Genomic DNA, 12,754 nt, shown 5'->3' with positions numbered 1-12,754 from the left:
CCTCAGTAGACAATTTTTATTTTGAGCAGTAATTGATTTTACTTCACTAATGGCAACTCTTTCATGGCTGATGGAAAGAAAGAGTTCAATTAAGTTTAAAAAAGAATTTAAACACATGTATGCTAGATGTAGCAAACCACCGTGGCACATGTATACCTATGTAACAAACCTGCACATTCTGCACATGTATCCCAGAACTTGAAGTAAAATTAAAAAAAAAGAATTTAAGCTTTTTTTTTGGGAGGAATAGATGGAAACCAGAAAAATAATTCTCTAGATAAGAAAATATAAAAAAGATATGAAAAAGTTTGAAAAGTCCCTTAATACAAACGATTAAAGGAAACAGTAAAACTCTGTGAGTACTCTGAAGAGCAACAGAGAAAATATGGCAAATGCAAAGTGATGGGATGGAGGATGGCAGGAACTAAGTCTAAAAGTAGATGATGATTTCTAAGTATAAAGGTAGGATAGAGGGAGGGAAAATGTGCAAAGAGTGGAAACAATGTCCACAGAAAAGAAGAATAACATTTCTACATTGTAGCAACTCCCACACTGTAAAAACCCTACATAATAGATATAAAAAGAGAAGAGAAAAAAGCAGCAATTAAAGCAATTACCTCTATAGTATACATCAAATATATTCTACTGTTAGAGAGAATTAACCATCTTTTCATCAAGGATAAATTACTGAAAGCGATTTTTAAAAATTGCCTTGGAATATTTTGATTTCTGATACATGAAATATAAAGCAAAAAACATGAAATTTTGTTGAGATGATATGGCAATGGAAAGAGCTTGGGTTTGGTTTTCAGGCAGACCTGGGAAAACCCCAGACCCTTAATCATAATATTGATGTAACTTTGGGCAAGTTATTTAACTTTTTGTATCAGATTGCTTAACTGTAGGCTATGAATGACAATACATTCTTATTTTGTTTGTTCGGTTTTTTTAAAGATTAAATAAGACGATACAAGTTAATTGCCTGGTACATAATCACTTCATAAATGCATTTTCCTATTCAATTAGAAATTAAGCATTTCCTTTAGAAATTAAATACTTTTAGAAATTATATAGAAACTGCCTTGACACAAAATTTGACTTGACTACCATTTTTGTCAGAGAAAATTAGAACCAGTTTTTCTTTTTCCAAAAAATTATAACTAAGAATAAACCATTTCCATGTCATTTGAAAAAATCCCTTTAACATTCTCTCCTTTATAAATTCTCCTTTATAAATTCTCTTCCTCCAGGGAAGAATGCAGTGCCCCAATCCACACTGCAGGTTGTGGAGTGGCCTGATTTAGAAGGAGATGGTAGTGATGCCAGTGAAATGCCTTCCTAGGAAAGAAGAGTTCTTAAAACCACTTTGGGTTTTTTCTCTCTCCATATCTTTGTGAGCTTATCAAAGATTCTCAAAGCAAGTAAATGGGTTTCAGTTAAAGCAAGTAAATGGGTTTCAGTAATTGTTGAAGTCAAAAGCAGACCTAAAAATCAGTGAATGATAAGGAAATCCGATGGCTACAGGTTAGTTCTAATATCCAAATGGAATCAATAATCGTAGGCCCAGTAATAGTTTAGAGTGAGTCCTGGTAAAAGTGTAAGTCTTCAATTTTCAGCCTCTAAAAATGTGGTAAAAAGCACACCTGTATAGGATATAATCAAATAGTGTTTCTTAGCTTTGTATATAATTCTTCATAATTTTTAAATTCTCAAGAAATAAGTGTAGCACAATATGTGAGAATTTCCCAGAACATCTATACTAAGGGGGTGATTACAGAGAAAGGCTAAGGAGAAGAAAACCAGATGTTACAAAATCTAAGTTTTGGAAGTTGCTGAAGATACAAAGAGCTGTCAAGACCATTAGGAGAAAAGAAGGGTATCAGAGGCGTGGCTGTACTAGGAAGAGAATGGGAAAGCAGGACTCCTGGGAATGGAAACAATCACATGGTCAGGAAGGGCGAGGGTGTCGGGAGATAGAACCCTGGGCAGCTCAGTGGGACCAGGAAGTCTGACAACAGAATTCTCCCTGACTTCAGTGTTTCCCATTATAGATAGCTACAGATTTTCCTGATTGATCCCACCACCACCACAATTAGTAAGAACTCTCTGGAGTTTAAACTTCATGCTCCTTGCCCTCTTGGGAAAGGAGATTATCTTCCTCTAAAATATGAGAGGGTAAAGAGAAGTCCTTGAGGCTGAATAAGCAGTTATTTGATCTGCAGGGGACTCAAGTTTTGCCTGCCTGGCATCTATTCACCTTTATTCTGAAACAGCATCCTGGTTCTATTTTGCATTATGTTTTCTTGAAAATGCTGATTTGTCCAGGGATATGCATGAGATCTAAGCCAGGCTATCATAATTCAAAACCAGGAATTGCTGAGAGTTATTGGGAAATAAAAGCAGTTTCTCTGAGTATTTGCTAAGCCAGTGGCAATATGAACCTTGAGCTTCTAGTAACCATCTTGGCCTCTCAGCGAGAGGGCCCTCCCAAGAGAACAGCTAACACAGGCAAAAGAAGAGGTGAGAGATGATGGGAGACAGATTTTTCAGCAACACCATTTGAGTAGCTACCTCCAGCACACATGAAATCTATCTCTGGACCTATAAGACATGTGAGCCAGACAATTATTTCCTTAAGTCAGCTTAATTTGTTTCTGTCACTCACATCCAATAATTCTTGCCTACTACAAAATCATTTGCCCTGCTGTGACTTCTCTCAAGTAGGGCCTAAGAGGAGTTGAGAAAAATCTGTCAAAAGTATGTTATTCTCTCTACAGCTTTGTGGTTCCTCTGACTCCATCCCTCATCTGGCATGCAAAGTATTCTGAAAATCATGCCTCTCTCTCAAAAAAAGCATACATCTGCAGGCCTGTATCTGCTTATGCCAAGAAAGCTACTTAAAGCCTGGACAAAGATCAGCCCACTGCCTAGTTTCCACAGCCAAGCCTCGGTTCATGGATAGAAAGAAGTTCTAACTGGACTCTGTGTTCTCTGCTAGTTTACTGATGGCCAGTTCAGGGCTTTTCTGAATACCTGGAGCACAGTTCTGCCATGGCTCCTTGGCCAAATTTGTATTGCTGAAACCCAAGCCTGGCAAGCCCGGTTTGTTCATTGCATGTTAGTCTGATGTAATCTGGACTTTGATCTTCACTTTGTTCTCTTGATATATAGCCACACCATCTCTCTGTCTTTTCTTGTTCCTTCCTGTGTATCTCTCAGTCATACCACACTTGCTTAGCTGAGTACCTGGGACTGTGGCCTGCTCTATTCTCCAGGAACTTAAGTCTTGGTACTGCTTTCCAAGACTTCAGCTTAGTTGAAGATGGTATAAGCTATGTTAAGCAGGAGATCTCTCTTGTCCACTATTGGAATTGCAATAAGCTTTGTAGTTGCAATGTCATGCAGATTGTGCTCCATGCTCTTTGGACCAACTTACTGCCTATTCCATGAGCAGTGACCCTTCCTTCTTTTTCTACTGCCCACAGCATATGTCCACTTAAGCAGTGTAAAAGATAACTCAAGAAAGAAAGGGGCTTCATCACCTAACTCATCAAGCTTTAGAATGTATCTGCATGCACAAATACAAGGTGAAACACTTTTTCTGTTTCCAAAGGAGCAAAATTCTGCCATCTGAAACAAAACCTTTGAAATCATTACTTTCCAATTATTATGGGACTTTATCTCATTGGCGCATGAAAACTGTCTTCAAATATTAGAAAGACTTGTCATAAAATATTCATATTCTGAATGGCCCTACAGAGCAGAACCAAGTACAAGTTAAGAGAGACAGATTTCAGTTTGGTTTAAGAAAGAGCTTTTTAAACTTTCAGAGCTAGCTCAAGATGGACTATGCTCTTTTAGTAGGTGGTGATATTTTTGTCACTGTGGTGTGCTTCAGTGATTTAACAAGTACTGGGTTGAAATCCCAGTGCTCAGCACCCAAAAAATTGTTTTAGCTTGGAATAAAGAACACTTGATCAGAAGATATCAGTCATCTATCTCTAGTCACAGACTCCCATCTGAGGGCCCTGGGATGCTTTTCTGTACGTTCACTCTCTGACACAGAAGTGAAACATCCATCTGGTCTACCATTTGATGTACCCTAACAATCTGGAACTCCAAAGTGCAGTGTGCTGGGAAAATTGGTTTTGGTCTCCAGGGGATCTCTCCCCTTTCTCTACTATAATTAACATCACAAGGATTTATGCTAAATTCATCATAGTTTCCTATAGCTAACTGCAAAATGTAGACAGACTAACTTTCTGATGAATAAGAACACTTTTGAGGAGCCATGGAAGTTTCCTCTTAATGATCTTTCCTGTATTTATTCTTGCTCTTTAACTGGTGTGATGGTTCCAATTTGTAAGCTACCAAGCTACAAATTTAGTTTTTGCTAGGTTAGTTTTTTTTACAAACAAATTTTAAGGGCTCTAAGTATCTTTTCTGAAGAGTAACTTTATAAAAGTTGAGAAAAACGTGAGTTTAAAACATCTTTAATGAATCTGGAAAGGGTGCAATAAGGCTCACTAAAATGATTGAGAGATTAACAATTTTTTGAAAGAAAATGAAAGATTAAGCATATTTGGCCCAGAAATAATACAGTTAAAATGAGGCTTGACAAAAATCTGGGAAATTATGAAAGTTTTATAAGGTGGACATGATATCCTTCAGGTTACTTCAGAATATTAAATTGTATGCACTTCTCTTAAAGCTTGAGAAAAATCAAAGTTTTCAGCAATACTTTGCCCTGATGACAAAAACATATTTGACTTTCTTCTCCTTTGCCATGCAAAATATCCCAAGTACCATCAACAGAAAGAAGCTGGTCTTTTGTTCTACACTCAATCAATTACTATATGCAAGAAAAACTCAGGAAAACTTTCCAAATGTCTGAACATAATGAAAAATATCTATCAATTTAATAATTTAAAAGGTGATGGAAAGCTGGGTTTCCCATGCCTTCAAATTTCTCTTACTTTTACTCAGGGTTCTTTTCACTTCTAAAGTTGCTGCTCTGAATGAAATTTTCAGGATGTATAGATTAGGAATTCTGGCAAACAGTCACTATACAAGGATTCTAATACAGCAACAAACAAGTAGGATGATTCATGGAATTCTCATTAGAGTGAGATTATACTGAGCATTGAGCTTAAGCTTGTGCCTGGGCAGGCTTGAAAGGTGATTACAACTGCTAGACACTTTCCTTAGCATATAAGGACATGTGGTTGATACAGGTAGTTTGATTTTGAAATGCACTAAAAACATTCTCTATGATTAAGACCTGAAATATCTCCAACCTTGGTAATATTCATATACAAAAATCTTTGCAGAAATCTTTGCATAGTTATTTTGAGGTTAAATGTATTTGGGGTTTGTTTTTCTGGGATTTATTTGCATTCCTGAGAGAAAACCTGACTGAAAAGATCCAAGTAATTCCAGGGCATACAAAAGAAAAAAAAAAACTGCAGTGAACTACTCTTAACGAAATTTCTCAAATGAACATATTGATTTCTTAAAATGAAAGATTAAAGAAATAAGTGACTAAAACAAAAGAGAAAAACCAGTAGAGTTAGATTTGGGAATTATGACTGCTATCTAAATTTGTGTGAAGAGGGCAATATATTTTTGTTTTCTTAAGACTTTTTTAAAAATAATTACACTACTCTATATTTATCATTTGTTCATTTAAAAGCAACTTATAAAACATGACCTTTTAAAGTCCATAAGTTTACATGATGCTTTTTTAATGTAATTTTATGAGGAATAATGTACTTAATTTTGACATTTAAAATAATTATACTGCACTATAGACACAAGCTCTAATTATGCTTCTGAACAATATTTGCTTTTCATAATCAAGCATAATATTTTAAGAGTATTTTCATGAGATAAAAGGAAAAAAATTAAGTAGCCAGATATGTTCTTATTATTTTCCTTCTTTCTTTCCAAATATTCTCAAAGTGGATAAGTCACTCCTCAAGCATGGCAAATGTAATATTTGTAGCAAAAAGACTTGAATTTTTAGAGATGGCAGGACTGTGATTGGGTAACACTGTCTTAGAACATTCTTTCCCAAGGAACAGAATCTTAAACAAGTTCAAGAAAATGCAGTGTATTAGGGAGACACCAATTTAATGGACTCCAAAGTGAAGTCACAACTCCAGACATAAGGAAAGGCAGGAGCTGGGTAGCCACAGGGGCCTCAGCAGCAAATGTTCATAGACTCTGACTCTCACAGCCTACCATAAACAGTGTGAGACAGTGAGTCTGACTGTTTTGGTCCAGGTTATGTATGACTGACTCCTTCAGGCCAGGCTGTACTCTTGATTAAATTAGAGTGGTCAGGGATATGAACAGAGGCAGGATTTGGAGGAAAACTTATCTTCTTAGAAGGTGAGTGGAAGGAGAAAATAATTGGCATATATAGTGCATTTGTTAAAATAATTAAAACTTGGATCATGCAAAGATAAAAGTTATCAGTTGCTTCGAATATAGCTCCAAAACTTCTGTGCCAACATTTGAATTAATCTCAGTAAAAGATCAAAGACTGACACTGATATCCCTTCTTAAGAAAAAAAGGAATTTCATGAATATAATTCAGAAGTCTCTACCTAATATACACTTTAGCTCCAAATTAAAGTTGAACATCATTATGATCAGAAAACACTTGTTACTAATGCATGTGAGAGAAACTGGTAGTAATAATTATTCCTTTAGACTTACTGTATAAATCATTACATATACTTCTTTAACATTTAGTAGTCTTAAATCTATGCCAAGTAATCCAAATTAATAACTATATAAATAAAATAGCAAAACAGGCTAACAAGATCTATTGAAAACTTTATTTTTCATTAATATGAATAAATATTAATATTAATATAAATTAAATGTAACATATTAAAAATCTTCATAACACCCAATTCTGGAACTATTATGGCTTTCAATAAATATTCCAAACCCAAATGTTGTTTAAACTTCAATACTAATTGTAACGAGGAAGAAATAATCAGCATACATAACAAAGCATTAGCATCTCAACATCCAACACCTAAGCCGCAAGAGGAGCCTCTGCTCTTTTATTCTTTAAAGCATCATATCCCAGTAAAGTGCAACATGGCTTGCTTTCTTTCACGAATAAACATTCTTCCCCAGTAGCGATTTAAGGAGTCAACTATTACCCCTTTAAGCCTGTCCTTAAGTAGATCCACAATGACCTATAAAGACGTTGCAGCCTGGCTCAATTTCCTTAATAGTTTTCCCTGGCCTTCAGGATAAAGTTGAAGCACTTTTGCAAACACAGAATGCAAATTCCATCTTGTCTGGTCCTTTCTTTCCTCTCCAGATTCATCTTTCACTCTCAGCCTTCCAGCTGATACTTTAGTAGTAAGAAACTACTTGTTGCTGCTCTTCACCTTCTTCTTCCAGGACTTTTCTCATGCTTCTCCCTCTGATTAGAATATTCTTCTCCCCACCCCTTTCTTTACCTAAGGAATTTGTAATCTCTCATAATGACTCAGATCCTGTAAATATTCCCCGAGCCTACAAAATTGGGCTAAAATTTCCTCCCTTTTGGGACTTATGGTCCAAAAGTGTCCTGTACATAGCTCAATTACAGCATTTATGAATTATATTGATACGATCAGCTGATTGGTCTATTTCTCCATAAAACCGTAAGCTGGTTCCATGTTGTACCACCAATACCTACTACGGACTTGATATGCTAGAGTTATTGTTGAGTATAGTTACCCATGAATACTGTTTCTGTCAACAAAATACTTAAGCTGTTTGATGAAGAATTTGAAACCCCAATGAAGTCAAGAAACTTCTAAATTGGTTGTTTAAAAAATATTCAACTGCTTGAGTAAAGTGAATTTAATCTTTTAATTTTTCTTAATAGTTAGCTTCAAAAAAATGTCTGTTTATAGATGTAGTCCAAGAGCATTTTCTTGGCATCTTGGCTCACTGCCTGGAGCCATCTCAACACTTTGCCTAAGGAAATATAATGATTTTTCAAGCAATGGACACACTGATAGGTCTGAAGACATGGCTGAAATGGTGGTTTTTCATATAAGGTTTTGTAACTGTGACTGTCACAAATAATCTGATTTGGTTCAATTGCCCAAAACAAGCAGCATATTTCTATTGCTCTATACCCTAAAGTCCTCATTATTTTATATTTTTAAGCATAGTGAGAATATAAATAGAAACTTCAGAAATGTTATGCTAATACAAAAGAGAGATCTATATAGGCAAAATAAGTAAAAGAATGGATCACCATATACATTGGCTCTCCAGAGATAATTATGTCCTCAGGTAACAGTGATTTGGAATTCAGTACACCTGAATTGTCCAGATAACTGCTACAATTCTTCCTTTTCACTGTGTTAATGTAAGAATGGCCTAAGAATAATTTTTAAACAAAGCAAATTGAGATTAAGCCTAAATAACAAGGCAAAATTCTACTTTTTAAATTAATGGCAGAATTATATTTATTTATAATTTATACTTTGTTTTACATTCTGCAAAGTGGGAACAATCTAAAAACACTTCAGGGGAGCTTTCTACAAAAGATCATTATTTTCTGATTCAAAGTCAATTTTTCAGAGCAATTTTAATTACTAAAGAGGTATCTCAGAATTAAGCATAGGCAAACATGGCAAAATATACCCTCTATATTGTTCCTCCCTTTCTTCTTCCTGGACATGAATGCATTCACGCTCTCTGTGCCTCACTTGTGGAATCCAGTGATAAAAAAGTTTCTTACTTAGTATTATGTGTATCAATGGTATGGAAAAGCTCGTGTAATTCTTCTCCACTGAGAACACCATCTGCAAAATATGCTTTGAATTCTTCAAAGGATAATTTTCCATCATCTGAAATGGCAAGAACAAAGAGACACAAATTATTTCAATTTTGTACATTGTTCTGTTTTTGCTTTATAAAACTTCACCCAAACACTTGTTCATGTACACACGTGTACTCAAAAAGAAAGAACAGCTGAAGGTGTTAAAAAGAAAAATAATTTAATATATCTTTATATGACATAGAACACAGATATGTACACTCTGATAAAATATAAGTCTACAAGGTTCTAGGTATTTTTTGGTTCATTTATTCACATGACAAACATTTAACATTTAATGAACCATTTAACAGGCCATACAAGAAAGATGTCCACATAACCAAATAAAGAGCTCAACACAGAGTCAATTATTTAGATGTTTACCTTCATGGTACCAAACACATATAGGACCTAGCAGATTGCAGGATAAATATGATGTGTTTAATAAATGTATATCAGAGTTGTTATTATAGTCTAACAAACTATGTCCATTCCTGTGCCCTTTAAATCAGTGAGTACCTTTAAAGCCAAAGACATTTTACTTACTGTAGGGCACAAAGGTGAAACCCAATCAGAGAGATAACATATAATAAAAGAGATCGTAAAAGAGATAATATATACAGACATTAGAAGTATTTTATACAGTAGAATACGGTTAATGCAATAAGAGACAGAGGTATTTTAACTGTATGGGAGTTTGGGTAACAAAAGATTCTTTCCACTTTAGGGCCTGAGGGGTTTTAGTAGCATTCACCCTTGACTTTGGACAACAGGTAAAATCGAGATCAGCAGAGATGGAAGAAACACATTAATAACAAGCAAAAGATTTGTACAAAATGCAGCAGCAGCAAACCTAGAGAAACAAATGGACGAGAAAAGAGAGGGAAGCATCTTTCTGTCTGTGCAGGGAGCTAGTTTTTCAGTTATCTCAGATAAGCTGCCAAATAACTGTAAATGATAGTAAGATCCCTTCCATCTACAATGAGAAAACTGAGGTTTAAGGAGGATGGAATTTGTCCAGGGTCACAAAACTCCTATAACCTACTTCTACCAACAACTCTATACTGAACAAAGTGGAATTTGTCTTTGAGTAGAAGAATGTTTGATTTAATAGAATGAGCTCCTCTAGATTCATCTAGAACATTTTGTTTCCCCAAAATATGGCCCACACATTGCCTGGAGCACTGCTGAAATGCAGATTCCTAGGCCCCACAAGCGAATTAGAATCTCATAGAGGGCATGGAGGGGTGGGTAGACAAGAAATTTGAATTTTTATTATAAAGGATAAAATAAGCCTAATCATACAATTACTTATTTTTTTCAGATAAGGACTTACAGACTACAACATTTTAAAAAAATCCTTATTTGCAAAAAATATAAGTATAAATAGTCCTGGAAGGTTTTAAATTGTATTTCATTTTGCTTTTTAACACAAAAGGCACAATAATCTAATTTTCCAGTTAATTTTTGCTAACATTTAACTGGGCAGACACAGCCTTAGAGGTAGAATAAATCCAGATCTGAATCAAGCACAGATCCAGGGACCCGATCTTCTGGGTCCTCCTGGGCCAAGCCAGCTTAGCGATTCAGGTGACACAACAACCCATTGCAAAATGAAGTTCAATCCCCAGGCTCATCAACTGCCTAATTTTGTGTTTCTGTTTTTGAATGAGGTAGTTTTATGCCTCATATGACTATTTTAAACTTAGCCCCATGTAACCTGATGGATATGCTAGACAAGACATAGTGTGGTATTTCTACTGTGTATCTCCTTGCTTTGATGAAAAATATATTGCCAGGTTGAAAAACTGGACACAAATCAGACTGAGGTTAAAGAGTGAAAAAGAAAGACCTTTTCATGTACTATTTAAAAAAGAAAATAAAAGAAAGAAAAAAGAAAAAAGAAAAAACAGAAATCGACCTGCTATTTCCATCTCCAACACTATGATATGTAGTGAATGTAGTATGTATTTATTGATGATGGAATATGTTTTCCTTGGTGAATGGTTAGTATTTCTCAGGTGAGTGGAAACAGGCTATTACTGCACTCGGGTTGCCTGTGCACCCTGTGGATAGGGTGGGCCCCTGTAATACTGCTTTATAATTATGATAAGTAAGTGATTTCAAATAATAATGTGCATTCTATCAAATAAAAGCATCGATTAATAAGTGCTCTGATGATTCTCTGGGGCTAAAAGCCTTTTATTTAGAAAAAACCCCTCTTATTAGAAAAAAATATATAAAAAGAAAAAGGAAGCATTAGCTTATAGTCTTGGCTTGAAGGGTGGAAAGTATGCTTTGAAAACCTGTTGTGACCACATGCAGTATTTCTGAAAGACTTCACTTTAGGTGGCCACACTTTTAAATAAGCAATTGCAAAGAGTTACTTTTGAAGAGTTGTAGACTAGAGCCTTAATGTTAAACAAAAGTATTACATTTTTTAAAGGAAAGGGAAAAATATTCCCTTGTAGTATGATTCTGTATTTGTAATGCAATTATAAATTTATATTAGAAACGTTTTATTCAAACTTCAACTTTCCTGTTGATATTTTCTTTTGAAATGGAACAACAGAGTTAACCTTCGATTTATACTGGTTTGGCTCACAGAATAGCCAAATCTTGTGAGGTCTGATTTCCTATGGTAATAAATTTGAACTTTTACCACCAAAGGGTACAGGTTTTTCAGCTTTTTCAATTGGAATTACATGCTTTGTCCAAGTTTATCCTGAAAATAGTTGGCCCTCCTCTGCTTTACTTAAAAATTATCCTGGCCTTATGTTCCAAATTCCAATAATTTTTTGAGATGGAGGCAGCAGAGTGCAGTTGCTTAGACCACAGTCTTGTGATAAAAAAATCTTGAGTTTTTAACACGTTTTGCCATTTGCTAGTAGGGCACTTTATCCACTCTTTCATCAAATGTTTATCAAGGTCCTAGTATGTGCCAAAAAACTGTGTTTTGTATTAAGAACATAGGTAGACAAGCTTTTATGGATCTTATAATTATGACATAGTAAATGGTACGATATAATAAGGGGGATTCTACGAGACACAGGGCGATGTGAGAGCATTTTGAAAAAAGAAAAAAAAAAGTCTAGCTATAAAGGGATAGGGAAGGTTTCCCAGAATAAGTGGCACTTGTGATGAGACACAGATGAAAAATAGGGGTTAGTGAAGGAAGATCTTTAAAGAGAAAGAGTACTCCAGGCAGAGGGAATGCAAATGACAAGGCTAGGAGGCAAGAAAACACTTGGGTTGGAAACTGAAAAGAAAAATCACTATACTCAGCCAAAGGGTATATATTTGGAGGATAGAAGGAGGAGTCAGAGTTAGATATGAAGAGGAAATATGAGAAACCATCAAAATTGTGATAAAGAGTTTTTAATTTACCCCAAGAGTGCTCAGGAGCCACAGTCATATTTTGGAAACCTTACTGTGGATAAGACTTGCTTTCCAAACTGAGCAACAGATGGATGGTATCACCATTCATTGCTAGAGAGAACACTGAGCAAAAGCATGGAGTGAGCCAAGAGTGTTCTTCTGGATATGTTGAGATTGGGGGTACCTGTAGAGTAAGTAGAGGCATCTAGTGCACAGTAGTAGAATCACAGGGGTCTAGAAAAGTCAATGGGCGATGGGGGCTTGAGGCGTATGCTTGGGAGTTACCAATACCAAGTAATTGACTTAGAAGTGAGTGAGTTCTCCCAGGGAGAATGCCTGCAACAAGGAAGAAAAGGGTCCAGAAAGAATGTTGGAAGTACCAACTAATTCCTTTAAGTTTCAGATTTCATAAATGCCTGGCTATTGAGAGGATTAAGAGAAAGGCTATATAGAAAACACTTAACACAGCACCTAGCACATAGTAAGAGTTCAACAATGGTAGATATGGATTTACTAGTTCACTCTTGCTAA

The 12,754-nt window shown here is 35.5% G+C and overlaps 1 protein-coding gene and 1 long non-coding RNA gene across 2 annotated transcripts in view; one reads left to right on the top strand and one right to left on the bottom strand.

Moving 5' to 3' along the window:
* Positions 1-12,754, bottom strand: part of NECAB1 (N-terminal EF-hand calcium binding protein 1) — a 167,520-nt gene that overhangs the window by 125,352 nt on the left and 29,414 nt on the right. The window contains exon 3 of the mRNA XM_004047289.5: positions 8,768-8,876. Coding sequence (XP_004047337.3) covers positions 8,768-8,876 — 109 coding nt within the window. The remainder of the gene's footprint in view (positions 1-8,767; positions 8,877-12,754) is intronic.
* LOC129524145 (uncharacterized) overlaps positions 1-12,754 on the top strand; it is a 52,971-nt gene that overhangs the window by 25,909 nt on the left and 14,308 nt on the right. The gene's annotated exons all lie outside the window — the stretch shown is intronic.

The sequence above is a fragment of the Gorilla gorilla genome, chromosome 7, assembly GCF_029281585.2.
Source record: "Gorilla gorilla gorilla isolate KB3781 chromosome 7, NHGRI_mGorGor1-v2.1_pri, whole genome shotgun sequence".
In the NCBI taxonomy this organism is placed as follows: Eukaryota; Metazoa; Chordata; class Mammalia; order Primates; family Hominidae; genus Gorilla; species Gorilla gorilla.
This window is presented reverse-complemented; position numbering and strand designations above follow the sequence as displayed.